The sequence below is a fragment of the Gadus chalcogrammus genome, chromosome 14 (assembly GCF_026213295.1).
Source record: "Gadus chalcogrammus isolate NIFS_2021 chromosome 14, NIFS_Gcha_1.0, whole genome shotgun sequence".
NCBI lineage: Eukaryota > Metazoa > Chordata > Actinopteri > Gadiformes > Gadidae > Gadus > Gadus chalcogrammus.
Window position 1 is genome coordinate 7,820,056 of NC_079425.1, and position 25,550 is coordinate 7,845,605.

Consider the following 25,550-nt stretch of genomic DNA (forward strand, 5'->3'; position numbering starts at 1 on the left):
GGCTAGTAGGCCTATAATAAGGGTCTTAACTTAAGACCCTTATTATACTACCAAAGAAGTGTCGGGTTACTTTTAGCCTTTTAAGTGGTTCAAAATAGCGATTTAGTTTTTACCATAACCAGTGCCCCATCGTTCCAAGGTTATAACGTTTTAATAGAATCAGCTAAAAACAGCCAACTGAAGAAAGCGTCTATATGCGGTTTTTGTGCTCCAAAACAAACGTTTCAACTCGTTATCATACAAAACATATCCCAAATCCATTTTACCCCGGAATTACCCTTTAACGTTTGTCAATTGAGTAGGTCCAGACTCTGTTGAAATGAAATGAAGTACAAGATTCTGGTAGAGGGACTGAGGGCTGGGCTCGGAACAAATCAAGAAAAATGTCAGATAAATTAAAACTTTATTTAATTTGCCTGTGTTATGTTATGTCTATTTAATTATTATTTTATCAGGCGTTTTTAAGTACAACAATATTGTGGCGACCGCGGGTGTGTTCACCGTGTTCAGGGTGGGCAAGGGATCCTGGGGGGGCAATCGCAAGTTGGACCTCTGGCGCCCTCCTAGGTCCTTTGGGGCAGGGACATTGTGTGGGGCTTGTCTCTATGGGTGGGTTTATGTTACTGTGTGTTACTATTCCCGTCACCGAGTCGTTTATGTTAATTATTTATGTTGATTGTGTTTTGGTGTGTCAGATGTGTTCAATAACGGCAACTCTCGGAGTCGTGCGGTGTAAGGGGCGCGAGAGTTGCTTAACCTGGAACTGCTTAACCTGGGCTCCTGTTTCGTCCTTCCCGTGCTGCTCACCACAATATATTTGACCTTGAGGTTTTGAAGTTTGATTACAAATGGCTGTGATATATTATTCAACATATTCTAATTGATGTTCAAAGTTAAGACAACAAAGTCATAAGAACTTGCTTTTAGCCTGCTTTTTAGCTGGCTACGGGCATGTGAATGGCCGTCTTAGATGGCCTTCAAACTTAGAAAACAACAGGAAGGGACCTCTTAAGCGGCCATTCCAAGTGAGAAAACCACCCTATCCGCTACAACGTGCTTTCCAGTGCAGGCTTTCCAAAGTGGGTGCTGTGAAAACCGTCTACTCGTGTCACCAAATGCTTCTATCTTTTTCCACTTCCAAAAGTCGGCTGGGTCCGGACTGTCATGATTAGCAGTAGGCCTACTTATCTCTCAGTACTCCTCTGTTGGGGTACCAAGCGGTCTGAAAGGGTCCAACAAGTTCGAGCTGCACCCACTGTCCGTTGGTTGGTCAACAGAATTGCCACTTACGTGCGGCCAGGGGGATAATAACAAACAATCACCGTACCCGCAAGGTATTTCTGGACAACGGTGAAAGCTTTGTTTATTGAATAAAATGTCGCGCAAAAGTTTGCCATCCTTCTTGGACGTCCTACATTGTTGCGCTTTGTTTATTGTGTGGCGTTATTCTTTTTCATTGTATTTGTTAGCAGGCTACACTGTGTTGGGCTGCTATGAGGTTACAATGCTTACTTAACTGCCGCGGTTATCGCCCTCCGGCTTTAACCTCGCCCTACCGTAAAGGCAGTGGCGGGCCGTACTATTAGGCAAACCAGGCATTTGCCTGGAGCCCCGGGCCCCATAGCCCCGAGCCCCAAAATGCCCCAATGCATATATTTTGTTCCCATGTTTATTTTTTACAAAATCTCTTCACAATAGTAGCATCGGAATGTCTAATTACTCATGTTTTGACGATCTTTCCGTGTGCACCCCCCTTCAGTCTGCACTACATGGACTATTCCATGTTACGCGCATCACGCTCATCACGCGTATGTGGAAATTATGTCAAATTCAAAACAGTAAGCGGTAAAGAGAGAGAGAGAATTCGAGTGAGACATAAATCGAGTGAAACATGAAGCGATCGTACGAAAGCGGGTCACATAAAAAGAAGAAGAAAGACCAAAGGCAGGACTTTCTTTCAAAGCTGCCAAAGCTATCCAGCTTTTTACAGCCACCGCAGTGGCAGCGGGACCGTCGGCGGATCAAGAGCAGCCCTCAACGTCGTTTGCGGTCACGTTACTGCTCCTTTCATTCCAAGTGGCTCTGGCTCAGCCAGCAGCGATGCTAATGACGTGTGTCAACAAACTGACGGAGATGATGCACTGAATATTTCTCACTCTCCTTCTTCCACTTCGGTTATTGAAATTGATGACAATAACGATAACAATGACTGCGAGACACATATTCTTGTGGATGACCCAGCACTCTGGCCCAAGCTGCTGTGTCTTGGGCAGGTGCACACATATTCTTGTGGATGACCCAGCACTCTGGCCCAAGGGCCGCAGATTCACTAAAGCATAGCCTATTACATAGTAATGAAAAATGGTGAGAGGGTGAACAGGTCTTGGTTAGTCTACAGCAGGGATGGGCAACTGGCGACCCGCGGGCCGCATACGGCCCGCATTCTTACTCAGTCAGGCCCGCACATAATAAATAAAAAATAAAGATTTTTTTTATTTTTATATAATTGTCAAGAAAGATGAGAAGAATTCATAGAATTCAAAGGCAAACCCATGCGTCTAGTTTGCTTAGAAAGGATATCAGTCATTAAAGATATCCACATAAGTCGCCACTACAACTACTACAACTGCAATGAATATCATGCTTGTTGGGTTTGAGTTCATTGAGTTGTTGCACTTAATGTTGGGCCACTGTTTTTCAGTTTTGTGAAATCATTGAATGATGATATAGTGAGCCCTTTGCACTGATAACAATACTAAACATGCATGTGGCTGTTTGAGCATTCAAAACATGAAATTAATTGTTGGTTAAATTAACATACCGTACATAGGTTATGATTCTGGAAGATTTTTTAGGTAGTGGCCATCCCCAAAATGCACCAAAATGCAGGAAATCATATCTACCAAATTCGAAATTGTGTAGCTTCTCTCAGCTCACGTTTAGTTGAAGTGTGCAGTCATGTGGCCCTCTGATGGTGATGATGAAAAATGTGGCCCTCTTTATCATGAAAGTTGCCCATCCCTGGTCTACAGTGAAAGTGCAGACCGTGTTTTTGCTTTTGTTGTTGCCTTTTTGGAAAACAAAAACAACTGAGTGAGGAAGGATTTAAAGACTGGAATAACCTTGCAATGCATCTAATCAACCATGAAAGGTCTGAAGAGCACAGGAAAAATACTGATAGCTGGAAGCAGCTATCAGTAGGTTTCCAGTAGTGGTTTCCACTCAGGAAACCCTCAGGTAAATGATGACATAAGGTTAACAGTCAGTGTAATGTGTCAACATAACTAATCTTATTGTTTTGTTATTCTCAATTTGTAAATAGATAATTAACATTTGCATGAAAGAAGGATAGTGACTTTTGTTCATCCCTTGTATGGAGTATCTCATTATGCGATATAAGGTACAGTAGACCGGTAGATGCAGGGGCCCCCAAATGACTGTTCGCCTGGAGCCCCAAAGGCCTAAGTTCGCCACTGCGTAAAGGGTACTCTCGGCGGTGGAAACGCGAGCCGTAACTGATGCTGCTATCCATTTGGATGGTACCCTGGTACGAACGACCAGCTTCAGCGAGAACGTGACGTATTTCCCGTGCTCCAGCCTCCAGCCAGTTTGTCATTTGTGTTTCTGTCGAGCCACGAGGGGGATTAGTAGCAGGCTATTCATCATTAGCAACATAGCCTCTTTAGCAAACCAGCTTGAAAACACAACTTTACATTGAATTGTAAGCAAAGCATGACTGTGCAATGCATATATTGGTGACCGGATTAAAGCAGCAATGAAATCAAGTGTGTAAGAGGATTCAAAAACGACATTAAAACCTCCAACGTGGTACAAATACAAAGAAAATACATCTCAACCCCCATTAACTATGGGCGCAGCCATCTTCTTTACAAGTTGTACATCTCTGCTGCTCGCTCTACTTTGAAAGCGATGAGATACTACGACCAAAGGGGGGCGTGCCTCAGTGAAATGCCGCAAGAAAGCTGGGAGATTTGCGACTTTACCACTTCGTACATCCGAATGGATAGCAGCATGAGCTGCGCCCTACACTACCGGATGTTCATAGATATACGGCTTATCAAGAAAAACATGTGCTGTACACCAATAGGTCAAACATCTCTGTTGTATCAAACGCAAGACACACACAAACTATTCACAAACAAGGTATCATTGAAATCTTTGGGCCAAGCCGAACTCAACGCTCCCTGTAAAGGACCCAATTTCTAAATTTGTTCTAAAGAATACACAACACTAATGAGTAGTCACAAGCTATAATATATTTTATTTTTTTGGTATTTTGAATTTTTTTTATATTGACATATACTGCCTTGATGGAAGGATTTTTATTTTGATATAATGTGCTGTATGGAGAGTGAGTTCCTAGCGCGAACGAAGGAAAAGAACTGAACGCAACAGAAACGTAAACAGGGTAAGAAGGATAGCGATATAGTTAAGGTTAAATATTGAATTGATTTAGCACCCGCCGAATAGGCACACGGTCAGTGTTCATGTGATAATATACGGTTAACATGTGTTAATGCTATTTTAAATGATTTTGTACTGTAATAAGACATTTCTCACTTGCGTTCATATAACACGTAATTGTACCAAATGTTATGTTAAGTTAATACATTACAATGGCTAGGAAGTTAATACATTACACTAGCTAGGTAGTTAATGCATTGTATTTGTGCTCTGCCAATAGCTCTCTACGGAACGATTTCAATAAAACAAGAAAACAATCAGTTTAAGTTTGGACCATTCATCTGTGGGGATGCTACACTCCCTATGTCGTCATTTTGCGCAATGATGGATTTTCCGCCATCTTGGTTTATATTATTTTCAAAATACATCTATCAGATTTTTTTTCCAATCATCTCGAAACTTGGCACAGATGATCTTCATTATCCAATAGAGACACTCATTTAATTCAATGGTGACTTTTGGCCTCTAGGGGGCGCTGTAATTAATGAAGATGTGTTTTTAACTCCTCTCTCTTCACATGAGTATATTTCAATGTCTAACTAATAACTAATTTTCAATGTCTGGTGATACTGTCAGACCTCACCATATAGCTAGTAAATTATTTCTCACGGAAACATCCGCAACAGCCAATCAAATTAGACTGCGAGGGCATGAAACAGGAAGCTTCATGCCTTTCTCAGCAGCCCTTTGACATATCATAACCAAACTTGGTACATAGACCCATGACATCATCATGCGGACACTCAATGAATTTGGTGACCTTTGACCTCTAGGGGGCTCTGTAATTAATGAAGATGTGTTTAACTCCACCCTCTTCACATGAGTATATTTCAAACTTATTTTCAATGTCTGGCGTTACTGTCAGACCTCTTCATAAAGCTACTAAAATTATTTCGAATGGAAATATCAGAATTTTGCCGCCATGTTGAAAGTTGTCAAAATCAATAGTACCTGAATTTGGTGACCTTTGACCTCTAGTGGGCTCTGTAATTAATGAAGATGTGTTTTAACTCCACCCTCTTCACATGAGTATATTTCAAACTTATTTTCAATGTCTGGCGTTACTGTCAGACCTCTTCATAAAGCTACTAAAATTATTTCGAATGGAAGCATCAGAATTTTGCCGCCATGTTGAAAGTTGTCAAAATCAATAGTGCACATCCAAAGGCCACAAATTCTGTCCAATTTTCATGAAACTTGCCATGTATGATCTTCAGACCAAGCTGAACAGATGTGTTAAACAGCTGTTTCAAATTCAAAACCATTTGGCCGTGACATCCAATCAAACTTGCCGGCAAAGCCGTCAAACTGGAAGTAAGCCTATTCGCAGCAGCTCTTTAACATATCAAAACAAAACTTGGTGCATAGACATCATCCTGGGGACACCCAAACAAGTTCCTAAAAAACGTCAAACAAGAAGTGATCTCCTATCTCTGCAAGGCCTTCATGTATCCAAACCAACTTGGCTCATACATAAGTCTTATTACCCTATCCTGATGATGCCCAAATAATTTGTTGACATTTGACCTCTAGGGGGACGATGTTAGCAGTCTATTCCGGGCCGGCCCTTAGAAAGCAACTTCAATGTATTTTCATTGTGATAACCATTTGCCAATAGCTTTCGTTGTAAATTAAATTAGCCAAATAACCGATTATGTCTGTCCACCTTAGTTTATGGAGTCCTATTCTGCTTGACCCCCACATTGCTGCTTTCAGCTATATTTATATTATGAGGCTATATATTGAGATGGAAGTGTGAGAAATACTATCAATATTTGGGGGGGGGGGTCCTCATCCCCCAATTGTTGCGCAATACCGATCTAAAGGTTCTCAAAATGCAGTAGGCCTATAGACAATTATTTCAATATTTCATGGATGTAAGCAAAGACAATAAGTCTACATTTATAGCCTACATGACAACACACACGCACGCACACACTTAACAATTGTTGATAATCCGATATATTGTATTCCCAAAGCAACACTGACATAGGACGCTGCATTGGCTAAAGTTGTTGGGATGCACGTTGTTTAATAACAAGGAGAGGCAAAGTTGTGCATGCAGTTTACGCAATCAGTGTACTTGCAAAAGAGAGCCTGCAGTATGACCGATCGTGTGACATTATTTAACCATCCATCTAAAGCAAATACGGTGAGACTGATACCTCATTGAACACATGCACAAAGCACATTCGTCCAACCACGCCAGGTGCGGACAGACAGCCCACAACAAGCCAAACATCACCACGGCAGATTCGCTCTCTGTCTCTCTCGCACGCTCTCTCTCTCTCTTACGCACGTACACAATCACTCCAACTTCTCCAACTCTGAGGCTAGGCTGTTTTACTAAGACCACAACCAACCACAACCTACCATAAAGTATGCTGCGGCCTGAGAACGGCAACTGTTGAGGTGAGCCGTGCAACAACCAAGCTGTTTCTTCTTACTGTTGAACTACTGCCATACTGCTGACAAGACTGTTCAACTGGTAGCGCTCATGCGTATTCGCCTAATTGGCGACTATTGTTGTTGTCACGTGAAACAGTGTGCGGATCGGATCATATTTATTTTTCCCTCAAATATCCGATCCAGCGTAATTGGCCAATATCGGACCGATACTGAAGACGTGGATCGGATCGGGACATCCCTACTTTTTTCTACTGCCATCAAGTCAATGACGGAATATGCAACAACCAAGATGAAAACCATGTAAATACCCTTTAATGAAAAAAAATGCATTCATACATATATATATATATAATATGAAGTAGACAATTCTGTTGTTTTAGCAATGATGACTTTTAGCAGTGATGACTTTGGCTGACAGAAAAGGCTGGATGTAATTTATTAATTTATATCAGTATCATTGAATTATAATATACAATAATCTACAAATGAAAAAAACCTTGCTTGTATGATAGACTAAAAACGTATTTTTATAGTTTACACCCATTGTCCCAATGAATACATGCTTGGTAAATAACTGCCTGTACCTTCCCATGATCCCGCTCTAAAATTAAATTTAAAAAACGTTGCTGTCAAGAAGTGGCTTCCAATAAGTCATTCTTCTTCAATTAGTGTCCACCATTTGGCCTGACCTCGGCGTAATTCTTCACCAGCTGAGAAATCCTGACCACCTTGATGTCTTCAGGTTTTCGGTCATAGTCTGACCACAGATACTCTGGAGACAACACCTTGGTGGGCTTGTGGTGGAGGAGGTACCTGCATGGACAAAGACCTCACACATTAACGGAATGAAGGGGTTTTGGCCAATCTGATAAATGACCAAAACACATACAACAGATTTAATTTACACCTGGCATTAGAAAGAGTCTCCAGATTCCTGACGGATATTTGAGACACCGATCGTTCTCGCTGGGTGCCGAGTGAAAAAACAACATCTGATGATTGCCGGCCATAGCAAAATCATTAGCTGTATTGGTTTCAATGTTCCTAATGATAAATTACTGTTGGACTAACCCATAATGTGCCCCTAAATGCATGTTTGAGAGTCAGGTGAATTCATGCTTGCATTAGATATGCTGGGAATTCGGTCTAGAATCTAGATCATCTCCTGATGTGCTTCGACTGATACAATCAAGAATGCGACTTGGGTGCATTTACACCTTGCTGTTTAAGGCATTTTGGCGAGTGTGTACTGCTTGAACGAGAAAATGTGACTGGATGGGGGTAAACAGAGAACAATAGAAAGATGATATGGATCATCAAGAAGAACATGTGTTGTACATCAACAGGTCTATCATGTCTTTTAAATGTTATAAGATCACATAACATGAGTTAACCAGAAAATGAGGCTTTATTAACACTTTACTTGTTGAGATGGCTTTCTTCTTGCCAGACAGCTTCAATATTGTTCTTGGAATCGATCTCCGACTGCTCATAGCAGTACCTTAAAACACACAAACACACACACACACACACACACACACACACACACACACACACACACACACACACACACACACACACACACACACACACACACACACACACACACACACACACACACGTATATTATTCATTTTCCATACTTTCTCCTAATCCTTATCAATTGGCTCCCATCCCATCCAGGCTGTCAACAGGTAGACCTAAAATACAATCGAAAAACTAACTCACTCGTTATTAAATGAACGAGTTAACCCTAAACAAAGCTTGCCTCTCACATCTCATCAACATTCCATCAATGAGGAATGGCATTATCATCATGTACCATTTTTACCCTTGCAACAAGGTCGCACTGGCAAAACAACGCTCTGCTAAAATATATATCCAACCGGAGCACTGTAAAAGGTTAACTACCTGACCAGTTTATACATGTCCTCCAGGTATCCGCCCCAGACGGCCGCAGAGTAATAGTAGTCTCCCTCATCCATCGGGATGTAAGCCTGAGACTGAGGCCGGCGCTCATACGGGAACTTTTTCCTTGTTTCGTCCTAGGAAGGAGAGGGAACGATCAACTGATGGCTGTTACTAAACTCAATACTAATAGGCATTCAAATATTCCAGAGGGCACTTGAATGATAACAGGACATCTATATTAAAACCTTGTAGTATCCTCGATGAAGAACAGCCGACATCCGACTGAGAGATTCAGCTCCGACTCGGCCGTGGAAGAGGCTGTCGATGTCCATCATGAAGATATAGTCGGACTGATTACGAATCTAAGAACACAGTATATAACAGTGAAGAACAAATGAGTACAAGTTGTGTAAGAAATGTTAAATTCTTTAACATTATATTATGTGATACTTGAATATGCTAATATTAATTAATTTAATATTATGTGGGGTAAATAGGTCAGATATAGCTGTCTGGTCAGTTCTATTCGATTAAAACAACACAGGTGTAAAATGAACTAGAGCAGGGAATAAACGTTGCCTGCTTTTCCTCTTCAGCATTGGTTCATGTTTAAATCATAAAATAAATAATAATAATAAATAATTAAAATAATAAATAATTACTGGCTTGGTGTAGAGTGGAGCAGGTCTCCATTAGATGAACATAATGACGGTAAGAGATATTGTAGAAGAAGCATTTGAAGATGATATTATACATTAGGTATATATGTATTGGTATATATTGGATAGCATGGCCTATCATGTAAATCCCGTTCTGTTAAGCTTAATAACAGCATACCTGTTCACTAAAAGGTAAATTAACCGAGAGGTAAATGTACTAGGTCATATTAGGTAATCCTCTGTCAGATCTCTCTCGCTCCGACAATCACATCAGTGTCAAGTGTTACAGGTTTGATACTAGATTTAATATCATGTTTGTTCATGCCATTCACAGACAATGGGCCCTATTTTAACGGTCTGAAACGAGAGTTACAAATGTAACTACTATTCTATGAATTCTGGATGACCGCCAGAGGCCGTGCTTAACATTGGATGTCACACGTGACGTGACCGGGGATAACGTCGGGCTGCCCGTCTATATAAGCCCACGTCACTCTCCAAGATGTCCCTTCAGAATCTTCTCGCAAGATTCCCAGTGACAGAGAACTCTGCTGAACTAGCTTCCTCATCCGGTGGGTGTGAGGGGCCATAAGCTGCTAGCTCTATGACCTGATTATAGTGGGCCGAAGGCAGTCCCTTTGGAAAAATAGATGGGTTAGGCCACAGTGCCACCCCTGTGCCGGCTGAGTTCCAGCGTATACACTGTTCACACACTGACAACGCATGAAGCTCACTCACACGCTTGGCTGACGCGATCGCTAGAAGAAAGGCATCCTTTGCCGACAGCTATATCAGTGGCGCCTGATCCAGGGGCTCAAACGGGGGGAGACGGAGGGCTATAAGTACCAGAGGTAGGTCCCATGAGGGAACCTTGACAGCCCGTGGGGGGTTCCTCCACTGGGCTCCTTTGAGAAATCAGGTCACCAAAGAACGAGACCCCACCGTCTGGCTATCAACCTTAATGTGCCTGGATGAAATGGCAGCCACATAGACCCTTAAAGTGGAAGCAGATAAGCATCAAGGAAGCATCCTTTCCAGTAAGGACTGCAAAAAGCGCAGTATCATTGGCACTGAGGAACACTCCGGTACCTCTCTCTGAGCCTCACACGACTTTGCAAATATCTTCCACCTGTTAGCATTAAGTGCCCTGGTGGAGGGAGCTCTTGAGTCTACGATGGTCTGAACTACCTCCTGGTCACATTCCATTATAAGTGGATCAGGCCCCTCAAGGGCCAAACCCATAGCTGCAGGCACTCTGGTCTGGGGTGCCAGATGTGGCCCCCCAGTTGTGAGAGCAGGTCCCGCCTCTTCGGCAGGCACCATCGATCTCCATCCAGCAGCCTGTACATTACTGGAAACCAAGGTCTCCCTGGCCAGTTTGGGGCCACCAGCAGGAGTCTGTGGTTCCCCTTCGGAGTAGGGATCGACCGATTATCGGCGCCGATATTCGGCAATTTGACGCATATCGGCATCAGCCTTTTTTTTTGATCCGACGGCCGATATGAGATCAATTTAAAACGGGGTTATTTTGGCTCTGATGCAGCCGCGCCTCTCTGTCTGCTGTCACTACGCTGCCTCCAGCATTTTCCCACCCACAGCACCATCTGATTGGTTACACGCTGTGGTTACACGCAGAGCCACGACGGGTAACAGCCAATCAGCAGTGAAAGCTGTGCATGCAGAATGCTCTCACACACACGGCGGAGAGGTGAAAAGGTTTTGTCTGGTTTGGTTTCGAGGTAAGTTAAGGCAGCACACTCTCGCGAAATTGTAATAAACATCCCAGTCCTCTACAACTCACAACTACTAGTAACATTACTGTGAGCCCATTAAACGTTATCGAAACATAAGCGGCAGCTCTGCTCGCTCGCAGTCCATTAATCACTCGAAACAAGGTTGCTGATAATATCGATATGGAAATAGTCTGTGATAGTAGAAGTCTGTGTGTGAGGGAGAGAGTAAAAACCTAATAAATTCAATTCAGTCCAGTTTTATTGCAGGGAAGCACGTTAAGCGGTGGACGGTGGTTATACTTCTACAACTGCGTAATGCGCTATCCAACTGCGTAACCACGGAGCCCCTCGAACCCCAGCTTTAAGGTGAAGGCTGATTAGCTTTTAGCGTAACGTTAGCCCAGCGGTCCGCTTTCTCCTTCTCTGGCTCTAGACGCTCAGCAGACTGTAGCAAAACTCTACAACTCACGACTACTAACGTTACTGTGAGACCCAATACGTTAGCAGCAGCTGTCTGTTCCTATGATAAACACTGATTATTAAAGTGAGGATGCTGTAGGCTATTTAGTGTTTTTAAACGTTTTAATCACTTGAAACAAGGTTCCTGATAATATTGATAGGGAAATAGTCAGTGATAAAAGTAAGAAGTGTGTGTGTGTGTGTGTGTGTGTGTGTGTGTGTGTGTGTGTGTGGTGTGTGTGTGTGTGTGTGTGTGTGTGTGTGTGTGTGTGTGTGTGTGTGCAACATGAGAAACTGACAGCAAAGCACCGTCTGTCTGAGAGAAAACTCTCTGGCAATAATGGCTGTTTAAATAGGGAACTATTTATTTAGGGGGAACTAGGGATAGGGAACTATTTTAGGGAGCCATTTATTTGTTTAAATTTTTTTATGTTACAAATCTGATAAGCTGTTGTGTTTATTAGTCCATGCGACGTGCATGGACATAATAAAGGCGACAAGCCTTCTTTCCCATTAAACGGTAAACATGGCGTCAAGCGGTTCAACTCTTGGTTCACGTTGGTCCCAAAGAGAAGTCGAGTGTCTGTTAGCCATTTGGGCAGACGATGATATTCAGGCACAGTTGGAGATGACCCACAAGAATTCCAATGTATTTGGGAGAATCCGCGACCATATGCAAAGTCGAGAACACCACCGAACAATGTGTTCTCTGTGTTGTTGTCCATTGTTGTCAAAACTATGACTGGCGGCAGACTTTATTATGGTCCATGCAGCGGACGCTTGGTGATGAAGTGTTATGACGTGATGACGTATGTACAAGAGCCTACCTTGGCCAGGCCACAGTTGGGACAGCCAAGGGCCACGGCCAGATGGCCTAGTGTGAGTGCAGGCCAGAGAACAATGGGGCCAGTTGAGCACGGTTAGGTGTGAAAACGGCCAACGGCCACGGCCAGATGGCCTAGTGTGAGTGCAGGCCAGAGAACAATGGGGCCAGTTGAGCACGGTTAAGTGTGAAAACGGCCAACGGCCACGGCCAGATGGCCTAGTGTGAGTGCACCCTTAATGTATCATCAGGTGTACCTGTTGGTCGATGGCGATGGTGGCATACTTCATCCTACCCAGCACCACGTCTTGCCAACGAGTGGCACTGGGAACCGGGAGGATGGTGATCTTCCGGCCCATTGCTTGGTCAATCTAGGAGAAACACACAGGATGACCCAAATCACAAATCACAAACAATTTATTAGCTACAAAAGATCCAAGCAATCGATAAGGAACACAGAACTACTTGGCGACCACTTGGTGTACTGAAACATAAAGAACATCTAATTTTAACCTTAATAATCAAGGTTTGTGTACCCAGTTAGTGTACCTAAACACAGTGACGCTTTACATGATAACCCTCACTGCCAGGCTGCTCAATATGTACACACTGTGATCCCAGTTTCAGGTTGTTTTGACTGCAACACCCCTTCCATTCTGTTGGCAGTATCCTCACTGAGGCCTGCTGTGCTCAAGGGCTGAAGGTTTGAGTGTCTTTATTCTTGATATGGGCTAGGAAAAGTCTTTCAACGGTCTTCATGACTCCAGAGGTCGTGAGACGGGCCTGTAGTCATTAAGGCCAGTAATGCTTGTCTTCTTCGGGGACTGAGATAATGCTGGTGCTAGGAAAGCCGGCGTCACAGGTATAGACCTACCCAGATTTCGTCACAGTTGTGGTGCCTGACAGGGAGGTCAATTTCAAAATAAAACCAAAACAAACAATGGATGTAGAATGTTGCATGAACTTACTTTGGGTACCTCATCCACATGGTCTGTAAAGATGTAATAGGTGAGTTTGAAGTCAACCATAAAGTGCTTCTCTCCTGATTCAAGGAAGCCCTTCAAAAAACGAGTGTACCTAGGAAAGATGGATAACATAATTTAGACCTTGATAGTTTTGTGATGCCTTATAGTGTGATGGGCGTTTTCTGTTCATATTGTTACTTAAGTAGAATATGCCAAAATATTCTTAAATTAATGATTAACACACATACTGTATACACAAACTGCCTGCTGTCTACCAGTCTGTGTGTGTGTGTGTGTGTGTGTGTGTGTGTGTGTGTGTGTGTGTGTGTGTGTGTGTGTGTGTGTGTGTGTGTGTGTGTGTGTGTGTGTGTGTGTGTGTGTTTTTTTGGGGTGAGGGTATAGGGTAAGGATTCATTTATTCAATCCTCTAGTCAGCAGGCAAAAGTGAGAAAGGCCACATATTTTGCTTTTTAGGGACGAAAGCAAAACTATTATATAGGCTAGGTTTATTAGCCATGTAAGCAATAATAGAAGGAATAAGTGGGCATACTTGCCAACCGCGAACACTATTACAGCAATTCTTGGATCCATTCTTTTGTAAATGGAATCTATCACCACTGGGTCAAACGTCCCTTCCCACACCAGGGGAGCATTCCAGTTTGTGACAGGGTTAACGTCCATCCGTCTAGGAGTAAAAGGACAGAAGAAAACAGATTCTCCAGTTCAGGTAGCTGGACAACAAACAGGTACATATAGAATGGTAAACAAGATAAAAACACACTCTGGATAAATGACGCAAACCCCTATTCGCTAGAGATAAAAAGATGAGATGCCTCTGGGTTATTTGCAGCGACAGGCCTCACGGTTACCTCCGATGTAAGCCCCATGATCCAAGCATACTTGTGAGTGTTACGCACTCCAGGATGCTTTTATTCATGCTGCAAGAGGGACCGGGGTCAATGGCTGACATACTGATAACAGACGCACACCACTGCATGCAGAATCCGCTAGAAATACAATACCAGTACAGGTTATGCCAAGAGGCGATCGATGGTATTGCACCGGTTTTCAACTCATGGTAGGAAGCCGGTGTGACAGTTCCGTGTCCTGATTCACCATGTAGTACCCCAATATTCCCAGAGAAAAAGGCACCTATTGGAGGGCAACCTACAGCGGGGCGTTTTTTTATTCAAAAACGTAAATGATGCGGTGTATCCTGGAACACCCATCGTTCCTGATCCTCACACACTTAGCACGGTTTAATAATATTGTGAATCAACGGCAGTTTGGCTCATTTAGTACTCCGGGTGGAAAAACATTGACAACAAAAAAATCGAATAATGGTTTTCTTTGAAACAATCGGCTACTGTAGACTTGTATTGTATTGTATTGTATTGTATTGTATTGTATTGTATTGTAGTACTTAACTGTGTAGCAACTGCAGTAGCTGCTATCATGGCTGTAACACGGGGAATTGATTGACCTAGCGATTGTGGTAGGCCTATACTTGCACTCGGTTCTATGAACATCCTTTCTGTACCGACAGCGATATATTGATGCACTTCTTATGACAAATTTACTTATTGTAAGTCGCTTTGGATAAAAGCGTCTGCTAAATGCCCTAAATGTAAATGTAAATAAAAGCGTTTGTACGATTTTATACTTCATTTTTATACTTGATCCGCTGACCGCTTGGAATCCATCGGAGTACATATTTTTTTTAGAAGAAAGGGGTTATGTGGTAGGATCTTTAAGAATGCTTAACTGGGATATTTATATATTCATGGCTCAAATATTAAGGATCATGCTTTTGACGTGTAAAGGTGTGGCCACACCAGACGCGTATCTCGCGTTATTTTTTACGCGAGATACGCGCGTAAAATGTTGCTTGACCATTTTGTGTCAAAAATTGTCACATACGCGCAATACGCGCCATACGCGCATACGTCACTCGCCTAGATGAGTCCATGTCCATGCAAGTGAACGGAGCGTTCCCTCTTCGTCATAACTATCAAACCAAACATCCTTCACATTCACCGAGCGAACATTACGAAAGTAAAATGCACATTTCTCGCTAAAAATGTTTCCATAAACGCATTTAATGGCGTAACTATGTTACTATTTCCACCCAGAATAAAGAAAGTTGTCGGCCGTGGCTGTGTGTGTGTGTGTGTGTGGTGTGTGTGTGTGTGTGTGTGTTGTGTGTGTGTGTGTGTGTGTGTGTGTGTGTGTGTGTGTGTGTGTGTGTGTGTGTCTTGCCCAGGATGAGGCTCCCCACGGTAAAGGCTCCAACACTTGGGTGTGTGTGTGTGTGTGTGTTGCCCCAGGATAAGCTGCGCTGGAGTCCGAGGTAGGAAACCCAAACGCCGCCGTGTTTGGGTGATAGAGTTTAGATCGGGTTAGATTAAATAATCTCGGATATAAATAACAATAATCGGGTTAAATAACTTCACATGGTGTGTTTCCAGCATTCGTAGTGTTGATCAGCAGATATATAGTCCGCCAAGACGTTGAGGTTGCTTAGTAACCAGAGACTCTGTCCATGCAAGTGAACGGAGCGTTCCCTCTTCGTCATAACTATCAAACCAAACATCCTTCACATTCACCGAGCGAACATTATGAAAGTAAAATGCACATTTCTCGCTAGAAATGTTTCCATAAAAGCATTTAATGGCGTAACTATGTTACTATTTCCACACAGAATAAAGAAAGATGTCGGCCGTATGCTTCTGTCCAAGCTCACTACTCTCTGCCAGTGACGTCGGGTCAAGCTCAACGCTGACTGGGCAACGCGGCTAATCGTCATGCGTATGAGCGTAAAAAGTTAAATTTTTTGAACTCTTGAAATGTACGCGATATACGCGCGTATAGCGCGTATTGCGCGTAAATATACGCGCCACATACGCGCTATACGCGCGTAAAATGTTGCTTATACGCGTGAAACGCGTAATAAGCGCGTAAACCAATGGTTCCCTATGGAAAAAATGCCGATTTTATACGCGAAGTATGCGAGATACGCGTCTGGTGTGGCCGCACCTTAACTAACGCATTTACGCTGTCAGCGATCCGCTGCCAGGCTTTGGTTCTCCGGGTTCCAGAGGCTTTAGCGTTCCCTTTTCTTGTGATAATGTCCTTCTCCTCGTCATAGCCCTCCAGGAGAACCTGGAGTTCCATTTCATTGCAATAAGCCGCCCGTTTCGCCATTTCGATCAGGGTTTCGATGATCCATACTTCACGTCTTTTTAGGTTTGGCGTGGACGCGCACAACCCGATGTTAACCAACCCCGAGTTGATTGAACTAATGCATAACCGCTGCTGTGGAACCGAAAACTCTGGGTTGGTCGGCACAGGGTCAATCAACCTAGAGTTCAGCGTTAACTCAGTGTTTGTTAAACTTCCGTTCGTGGAACACCCCTCTGGATATCGGGAAAGCTTTGTTTATTGATGAAAATGTTGCGCAAAAGTTTGCTGTCCTTCTTGGACGCCCTACATCTTCGTGCTTTGCTCATTGTCTGCATTCTTCTTTTTCTTTGGATTTATTAGCAGGCTACACTGTGTCGGGCTATGGCAAGCCGAGAGTGCCACAATTCGCCTACGACACAATGGTGTGTTATAATGGAGCAACCATTATCAATGTGACCATTTTGTATCCATTTATTTTTCATTGGTAGCCAATGCCCCCCAAAAATATAGGCCTATATCATTTAAATTCCAAACATTGTAACAAAATATTATTTGTTAACATTAATTTAGCCTGTGTGATGGATAGATAAGACTTACCCTTTCATTACACTAGGCTTGGTATACTTAAGCCTGAAAAACAACAAGACCAATATTTAGACTTTTCTATAACGAAACCCAACCTTTAATATCATGGGTAGAATACAACGGTTTCAAATAGATTTTGAAGTAACCTTACCCCTTCTCCATGATTAGCTCAGTGATCCTCCAACTGTTTTGGTCTTCATTTTTATCTCCATTTTCTGGGCAAATACTGGGCAAATCTTTGGGCAAATCTCTATTTTCTGGATAAAAACTTTAAAAACAACAAATAAACTATTAGCTATTAGTCATGTGTCTTAGCCTTTGCCATCTATCTCATAATTTTTGGAGACTTATTAAATTATAAATTGTTCAAAATGGATTTGTTATGTATATTTATTATTAATAAATATTTCATTACCTTTTGAATCGGATGAGATCTTCCTCCGAGAAATATACCCCCCTGCGAAGACAATGAAGACTTGTTGAAATATGCACGAATAATTGGTTTATGGTCAGACAACTGGTTACAGCAGCATACAGTGCTTATTGGTGACAGGGTTATCGGTGACATGCCTGATGCATTCGCTCCCAAGCAGACTTATAGACTATTACAAATATGCCTTTAACCCCAGAGGAATTCATTATCCTTGCTCACATATTAATTGGAATTCCAAATGCTATAATATTAAAAAGCATGCATTTAATAAGTGGATTTTCGGGGCAGATTAGTCTATTAAAAGGAATGGGAGTCAAATATTAACTATAGCGCTATATTGGCTGATAATTTATGTATGTATTGTGGTATCCTTGGGTTGGAGCAACTTGAGATTTGCTGCTCACTCATTGCTTTGGGCAACAGCAACATCACAATAAAAGGATGAGCTAAAGGAACCAATGACCTGTAGTATGGGGAGGAGCTAATAACCTTCACCAGAATATGATGTAAAACTGTTTAGAGGATCAACCACCACTGTAGCAGATTTATAAAGAGCTAATTATGTATATATGTTGCCATCATATTGGCCCATATGGGCCAACATATACTCCCATATCGATATAGGGCATCTGTAGGGCAATATTGGCGGAAAAAATCGGCCAACCTATATCGGTCAGGCAAACACAAATTAAATTCAAAATACAAGGAAACCTATGCTTGATATAGCCTATGGCAAGCTGGTGTTCCCGTATTTTTTTTTCCAAGTGCCAAAACGCCAACATATCCTTTATTTTGCTGACCACTTTTTTTTATCCCGACAAAAGCCTCGCAAGGAAAGTTCCTCTGTTAGGCCTACTTTCTCATAGATCGCACCATCTTTCCCCATCTTTGTTTTATGCAAATGCATTACCTTATCTCCCATGATGGTCGCTAGCTAGCGGATTTCACCGTCTCTCCAGTGAGAACTACTCATGATGATATCAATGCGTTGTCTCTGCTGTAGAGGCAACGCAGCAGCACCTATACCGAAGTCCCGCCCCTGGAGCCGTCTAATCGCATTTACGTAAAAAAATTACCGGCAATTTGTGTTGGCCCCGAGAGGGTAAATTGGGGTTCGAAATCAAGCAAAGTTAAAAGCAAAAACAAAAAGCAAAAATAAATTGCCCCGTCAGTGTAAACGCGCGGACCATGCCGGGAAAAAGGCGGGCATAAGAAGGGCATATTTAGCCGTGTAAAAACATTTAAAGCTCCCATTTGGTGAAAATAATAGACTGCATTGGGTTCTCCGACGTCTCTGGTACTTCCACAACAAGTAAAGACTCGTAGTGGGGGTTGTCTTGTCCATGGTTGAGAAGGATTTAGGGGAAAGGAAGTTTGGCTTTGATTCCATGAAGTCCAGACTGAACTGCGTCCTGGATGAGAAAGGGATTGTCTACCGCCGGAGGGAGAGCTCCGGCTCTGCTCCGGAGGTCCGCCTCTCCTCTGGCGGGAGTCAGGGAGTCGGCAAACGGCAACTATCCCTTTCTCCTCCATGACTCGGTTCAGATTGATGTGGAAATGAAGTACCAGAGACGTCGGAGAACCCGATGCAGTCGTTTAGGATTCATAAAGTCATCCGGAGGCCCACACAGCTTTTGGCCATAGAATTATATATTATATTCGATAGAGATCTATATATTATATTTGATTATATATTTCAGATATAGAATTCCAGGACTCCCGCCAGAACTCCCGGAGTGCTAAGATTAGAAGTACTCCCATCTGCTACTGTTGTAATGGGCGTGAGGTTGGACCCAAGAACAGCACAGACTGAGACCAGCGTTGGAACAGTTCAACAGTTTATTGTCCAAACAGGTTCTTAAAATCCACAGAAGGTACATAAGGGTAGTCCACAACCTGAGCTAGCCAAAACAGTCCGACTTGCTAGCAGAGACCTCCGGGGAGGGAATCCAAACAAACTGGAGACAGACAAGGGGCGAGCAGGCAGTAGGGTCAGGGACAGAAGGCTGTTCAGGTTACCAGGGCAGGGACGATGAGGACGGGTAAGGGACAAGCAGGGTCGAAACAAAGGAAGCATCCGGGAAATAACACTAGAGAGCTTTGCATGCTGCTGAAGACAATCTGGCAGAGACTGAGGCCACGTTTATACGTAGCAGGGTATTTATAGAAACTAATATTTCCCCCCCTTCTTTTTCAAAAATAACATTGTGTGTAACATTGTCGTTTGCATCAAAACGCATAAATACGCCGTCGAGCGCCATTATAACTGTGCCAAACCTATAGGCGGCAGTGTAGGGAGAAGGATAAAGCCATACAAGCCAATCGGAATCCTCAGAATCAACAACAACGAACACGAGCGTCTTCCTGTAACAATCAAACTGTAAACATAGGGCGCTCATATGACGTTAAGCATTTCCTGGCGCATAATGTGACGTTTCAGAACCTAAAACCCATTTTCTCCCCGTTGACACGACCACACATAACCGGCGTTTTCAGAAATCTCCACTTTGGCCGGAGTTTTTAGAATTGATCGTTTTCTGTGATAAAAACTGCGTTTTCGTGTAAATGAGAGGCCAAACTGCGTGGAAATATCTGCGTTTTCCCTTCGTGTAAACGGGGCCTGAATGGAAAGAGTGGATTTAAATCAGGTGAGGGAACGCAGGTGAAGGTGGTTGCGAGAGGTGGGAGTGGCAGGCAGGTGATCAGGAAAAGTACTGGGAGAGCTGGGATGGAAAGCCAGGAGCGGATCATGACAGTACAGAGCTGGCAGTAGGATGTAAAGCCAGGAGCGGATCATGAAAACTGTATTTAAAGGCCCACTATGCAACTTCGGGAATTTCTTCGCTGTTTTCTTGGTTTTGGCACGCACATTTCTCTACACAGCGCCCCCTACAGCTTCGTAGTAGATATTTTACAACACTGTCGTAACAACTCGTTGACGACCTTCCCCATGCACTTCTACGCGAGCCATGTGCATTTGTTTTCAAAGAAGCCGGCAAATGCATGGAGCCATGTCCGAAGTAAATGTTCATAAAGTGTAGGCAAGGTTATACATTTTTAAAATGGTGTATTTGTATTGCAATAAACAAAAAGCCATCCTTTTTATAGTTGACGGGGAGAATTTATATCTTAGATCAGGGGTGCCCAACCTTTTTTGACCCAAGATCTACTTTTCAAGTAGCCAGAGTGTTGGCCAACATAATCATCTAAAATAAACAAGAACCTGGATTCGGGGATTCAGTCTGTATCTGGGGGACGAGACAGACGAACAGCAAAACACCAATGGAAACAAAGGTGTTTATATGGCTGCCACCAAGCAAGCTAGAAACATACAGGGCTCACAACAAAACGGTCGAGAAAAACAATTTTTACAGGGCTCACAACAAAATGGTTGAGCAAACACATTTGTACAGAGACTATCAACATCAAGAATACCACGAGGACAAAGTTCACCCAAGGGTACTTTCAATTTCAAAAGCAACACGGCCAAGTCGGAGTCTGATTTGAAGTCTTCTTTTTCTTTCAGTTCACGCTATTCCTGAAAAGCTTGCCCAACGTTTACTCGTGTCTGGCCTCTCTGCCGGTCAGTTTCCCCTTTCTCTTCTTCTGTTCCTCCGACATTGGGTTTCTCTGTCTCTTTTTAGTCGGCTGATCTATGATGAATGTAACAATCCCTTAGTTACTTGTGTTTATATCGAGCCGGTTCCGTGTTTGGGGGTCTGTGCCGCAAAGCAATTCGTTACTTCGCGAGACCCGAGACTCCCGAGAGTGGGCGGCGGGTCGCCGGCAGAAACATATTAATTTTCTCCGCCAAGATGCGCAAGGGGAGTTGAAAACGAACAATCGAACAAAAATGTATAATGGAACCATCGCAATGACTCCTAGCCTGTTATATTAAGGTAAATCAAGCCAAATTGTGGCATTCAGTAGGCATTGGCCTTAGCCTGGCTCCGCCCGCCTAAGTACTTCCGCTCAATTTGAATTTCCCTTCAGTACTAGGTCTGGACCTGCTGTATGTAATTTGGTTTTCTTGTGCCGCCACAGCGGCCACCAATCAGCGAACAGAGGGCGTGTCTGAGAACAATGACGATGAAGTCGTACGCCAGTTTGAGTTGTTGTTGTAGGTCGGTAGTTGATTTACAATTTGCAATTTTTCCCTGATAAATTTAATTCGACGAACAAAACATGCAGCTGTCGTTGACGGACATTTTCGTGAAAGGTGTTTGGTTTGTGTACAACCTGCGCGTGATTCCCGGCGCATGACATACGTCACAACCAAACGTTAGCGATTGGTTATGGCAGATCCAGAGTGGCACTGGGCAGATCCAATCATTTTAGACTTCAACAGACACCCGCCTTCAAGTGAGTTAACGTTTGTCAATTGATTAGGTCCAGACTCTCTGTACAAATGAAATGAAATGAAGTGAAGTACGAGAGTCTGGTAGAACCAGGCTACATTGGCCTACTGAATGCCACAGATATATTTTTAAGCATTGGACTGAATGCCACATAAATATAATATATGTTTTGCACGTTTGCAACGTTTAAAAGTTCAGGGAAAAGTCAACCCAGTCGCGAAATGCATTGTGTGTGTGTGTGTGTGTGTGTGTGTGTGTGTGTGTGTGTGTGTGTGTGTGTGTGTGTGTGTGTGTGTGTGTGTGTGTGCGTGTGCGTGTGTGCGTGTGTCTCTCAGGCTGTGAGGAAATCAGCAGCCCGCGATCGCAGCTCCTTTGATGTGAACGCGCACAGAGCGCAGAGTTCAGAGCCGGACAATGATGTCGTAGTAAAGCCCTCAGGTCTACTCTGCATGTATTCTGTGGCTAAACATCAACTGCACTGAAGTCATCATAACTTCAGAAGTTCTAATTTTCAAATGATTATGAATGCTATTATTGTTATTTGAAGCCGTGTCAGTCTTGACTGTGGGTGGTTTGGTCTCTGTGTCTGCTAGTGTCTATAATACAGTAATAGCCTATTTTTGTCGACATTATCAAACGGAAGAACTTTTCTTTTGAAGAGCACAGGGCAACGAAGCACACTAGCCAATAAGAGGACCCGCCCACCGGCGGAAACCAGATATTGAGTGGTAAATTCGTTTTGTTAAGAAGAACGAAAAAACGAATAAACAAACTTAAATTTTGATTTTCGTTTTTTTGGACAAAACGAAAAAACGGCTGGTTTTTGGTTTCTGCTTATGTCAATTATTCCCAGAAAACAGAGTAATAAAACGTACCTTGCTCCTCGCTCCCTCTCCCTCTCTCTCCCTCTCCCTCTCTCTCTGTCTCCAAAATACGACCTAGGCCTACATATCACGTTCACGATGAATTTTGGAGGGCAAAAAGACAACGCTTCACTTCATTTCGACACGGGGTTGCAGCACCATGGACAGAGAGCGGAGGTCTAATTCTCAACACGGGCACGAACACACACACACACACACACACCCACACACACACACCACACACCCACACACACACACACACACACACACACACACACACACACACACACACACACACACACACACACACACTGATACAATCAAGAATGCGACTTGGGTGCATTTACACCTTGCTTTTTAAGGCATTTTGGCGAGTGTGTACTGCTTGAACGAGAAAATGTGACTGGATGGGGGTAAACAGAGAACAATAGAAAGATGATATGGATCATCAAGAAGAACATGTGCTGTACATCAACAGGTCTAACCTGTCTTTTAAATGTTATAAGATCAAATAACATGAGTTGACCAGAAAATGAGGCTTTATTAACACTTTACTTGTTGAGATGGCTTTCTTCTTGCCAGCAGCTTCAATATTGTTCTTGGAATCGATCTCCGACTGCTCATAGCAGTACCTTAAAACACACACACACACACACACACACACACACACACACACACACACACACACACACACACACACACACACACACTGAGAGTGAGAGTGAGAGGGTGCGAGCGAGGTATAAAACTCTTTTTCCTATTCGGCATATTGAACCGTCGGCCTAATGCGCCTCCTTTTTGAAAAGTCGGACTAACGGACCTTCGGACCAATGGGTTTCGTTTTCGGAACATTGAACCGTCGGAATAGTGGCATGTCGATCTAATGGGAAATATTTCGGAACATTGAGACGTCGGAACAATGAGGCGTCGGAATTACGGGCAGGCCCCATGTCATTCATGTGAAATATGAAATCTGCGGTGAACGCCGGTTGAAATACCCAAAACCGGGTTATGTTTCAAACTTAACCTGCGCAAAACCTGTGGGGTGTTCCACAAAGCCGGTTTTTATCACATAACCGGGAAGTTAACCCAGGGTTTGCTGTAACCCTAGGTTTTCCGTTCCAAAAGGATCACGGTATGTTAGTTGCTATAGCAACATATGCTCTGAATCAAACCTGGTCGGACCAGGTTTTGCGCAGGTTAAGTTTGAAACATAACCCGGTTTTGGGTAGGCCTATTTCATCCGGCGTTCACCGCAGATTTAATGTGTTTGTTCACAATGGCATGCCCTTTTGATGAGAGAACTGCTGATATCAGAGCGCAAATTATACGTGCGATCCACCGGGAGCGATTGATAAGACCACGGCTCGACATCTTGGCATATTGGATGACTTTTTGCGGCCTCCTATCATACAAAGAGCAATATTGTCTGAGTACTATGCCGAGAGGCATTTACAACATAAAGTATAAAAAAGTCCTAACGGACTTGCGTCCACTGGAGTTGTTCGATCGTAGCCGGCGGCTTCATTACAAGCACTGATCCATCTTGATCTGTGAAGTTGATGAATTGTCACTTTTAGGTTTTCTACCCAGTTACCAAAAAAATATAATATATAACATTTGGAATAGTATGCCCTGTGGCAAGCACACGGTTTGCATGTGTTACTTCGAAGGCAAAAAAACCCTAAAATACAAGAAAACACAAAAACCTGCATTCAACCAGTGGGGTATGGCCCCTGACTCTCTGAGGTGGTAGGTACATCCAGGTAGCCTACGTGTGGGGGATTCGGTTGGACTCTTGACAGTGTGTTGGTCGTGTAATTTTTTTTATAGACATTCCTTCTGTATTTAATAAATAAGACGGGGAAAAGCTTCTTTATGTCATGATTAGTTATCATTTACTAATTTTAATGTTCATCTTTCAGATAGCAGTTCCATTTCTGATGAATAACAAGCATTGGACTATTATTAATACAAAGTTTAAAGTCTTACCCCAGAAAGATGAGAAGGAAGGCTACACAGACAGTAAGATGGTACTTGGAGACGAAGCACAACATTTTTGACTTATATTATCATTCACTTTAAAGATGTAGCCAAAGATCATCAATATGGTGGAAAAAAATTAAATCCAAAGTAGGCTGAAAAAAGCAACAAGGTCACTGGAAGAGCAGTAGCCTGTTGGAGTAAGAGAGAGTAGGAGGGACTTTGAAGAGAGGCTCTGCCTACACCTGCACTTTCTGGCGGAAGATACCCTGATGGGGGTTGTTCATAAAAGACATCAGCCTTTGAAAAAAAAGGAACAAGGGCCCGACTCATTCATCTAACCGCAGCAACAGTGACGCGCAGAGGTGGAACACAACGCTTAAAAGCCCAATATGTAGACCTGTTATATATTTCCTGTTATTTATTATAGGCCTACAGCTTGCCCCTGCAGAGGGGTTTTAGAGAGCAGGGCATGCATAAGGTTAGGGCATCGTATGAGATCGAAAAATATGAATGGGTGTCAATGGAGAGAAAATAATTATTTTCTGGTCCCGGTCTTTTTATACCCTGGATTACACATATGTTGTTTGTGGATTTAAAGGATCATTTTTCATGCAAAGAGTTCGACCGTTTATTGTGCAATTGTTCAGATAAAGGCTGTAGAGAAAACACAACGAGAAAGACTACACGGCTCGTATGTG

At 43.1% G+C, this 25,550-nt stretch overlaps 1 protein-coding gene across 2 annotated transcripts; it reads right to left on the reverse strand.

Moving 5' to 3' along the window:
* Nucleotides 1–6,844: 6,844 nt before the first annotated feature.
* On the reverse strand, nucleotides 6,845–25,137 carry LOC130403743 (globoside alpha-1,3-N-acetylgalactosaminyltransferase 1-like). 2 transcript variants are annotated; one of them, XM_056608178.1, is made up of 12 exons: nucleotides 24,859–24,942; nucleotides 23,422–23,498; nucleotides 17,628–17,669; nucleotides 17,364–17,480; nucleotides 17,225–17,257; nucleotides 13,995–14,129; nucleotides 13,448–13,556; nucleotides 12,737–12,850; nucleotides 9,051–9,167; nucleotides 8,806–8,939; nucleotides 8,318–8,395; nucleotides 6,845–7,707 (listed from the first exon to the last, which is right to left on the reverse strand). In XM_056608178.1, exons 4-12 carry the CDS (start codon nucleotides 17,372–17,374, stop codon nucleotides 7,560–7,562), a joined length of 879 nt encoding a protein of 292 aa, XP_056464153.1. In that variant the 5' UTR covers nucleotides 17,375–17,480; nucleotides 17,628–17,669; nucleotides 23,422–23,498; nucleotides 24,859–24,942; the 3' UTR covers nucleotides 6,845–7,559. The 2 variants fall into 2 exon arrangements, with proteins under 2 accessions (XP_056464153.1, XP_056464152.1); XM_056608177.1 differs by lacking the exon at nucleotides 23,422–23,498 and having other exon boundaries at nucleotides 6,849–7,707; nucleotides 24,859–25,137.
* Nucleotides 25,138–25,550: the final 413 nt, after the last annotated feature.

Bases quoted from the DNA above. Each gene is read 5' to 3' on its own strand.
- LOC130403743 (XM_056608177.1), bottom strand. From the start codon at position 24,923: ATGTTGTGCTTCGTCTCCAAGTACCATCTTACTGTCTGTGTAGCCTTC. The intron at 17,481-17,627 runs GTAATGAAATAT...TTGTTTTTAAAG, and splicing joins GATCTCATCCGATTCAAAAG to TTTTTATCCAGAAAATAGAG. The intron at 8,940-9,050 runs GTTTTAATATAG...TCTCCTTCCTAG, and splicing joins TTCATCGAGGATACTACAAG to GACGAAACAAGGAAAAAGTT.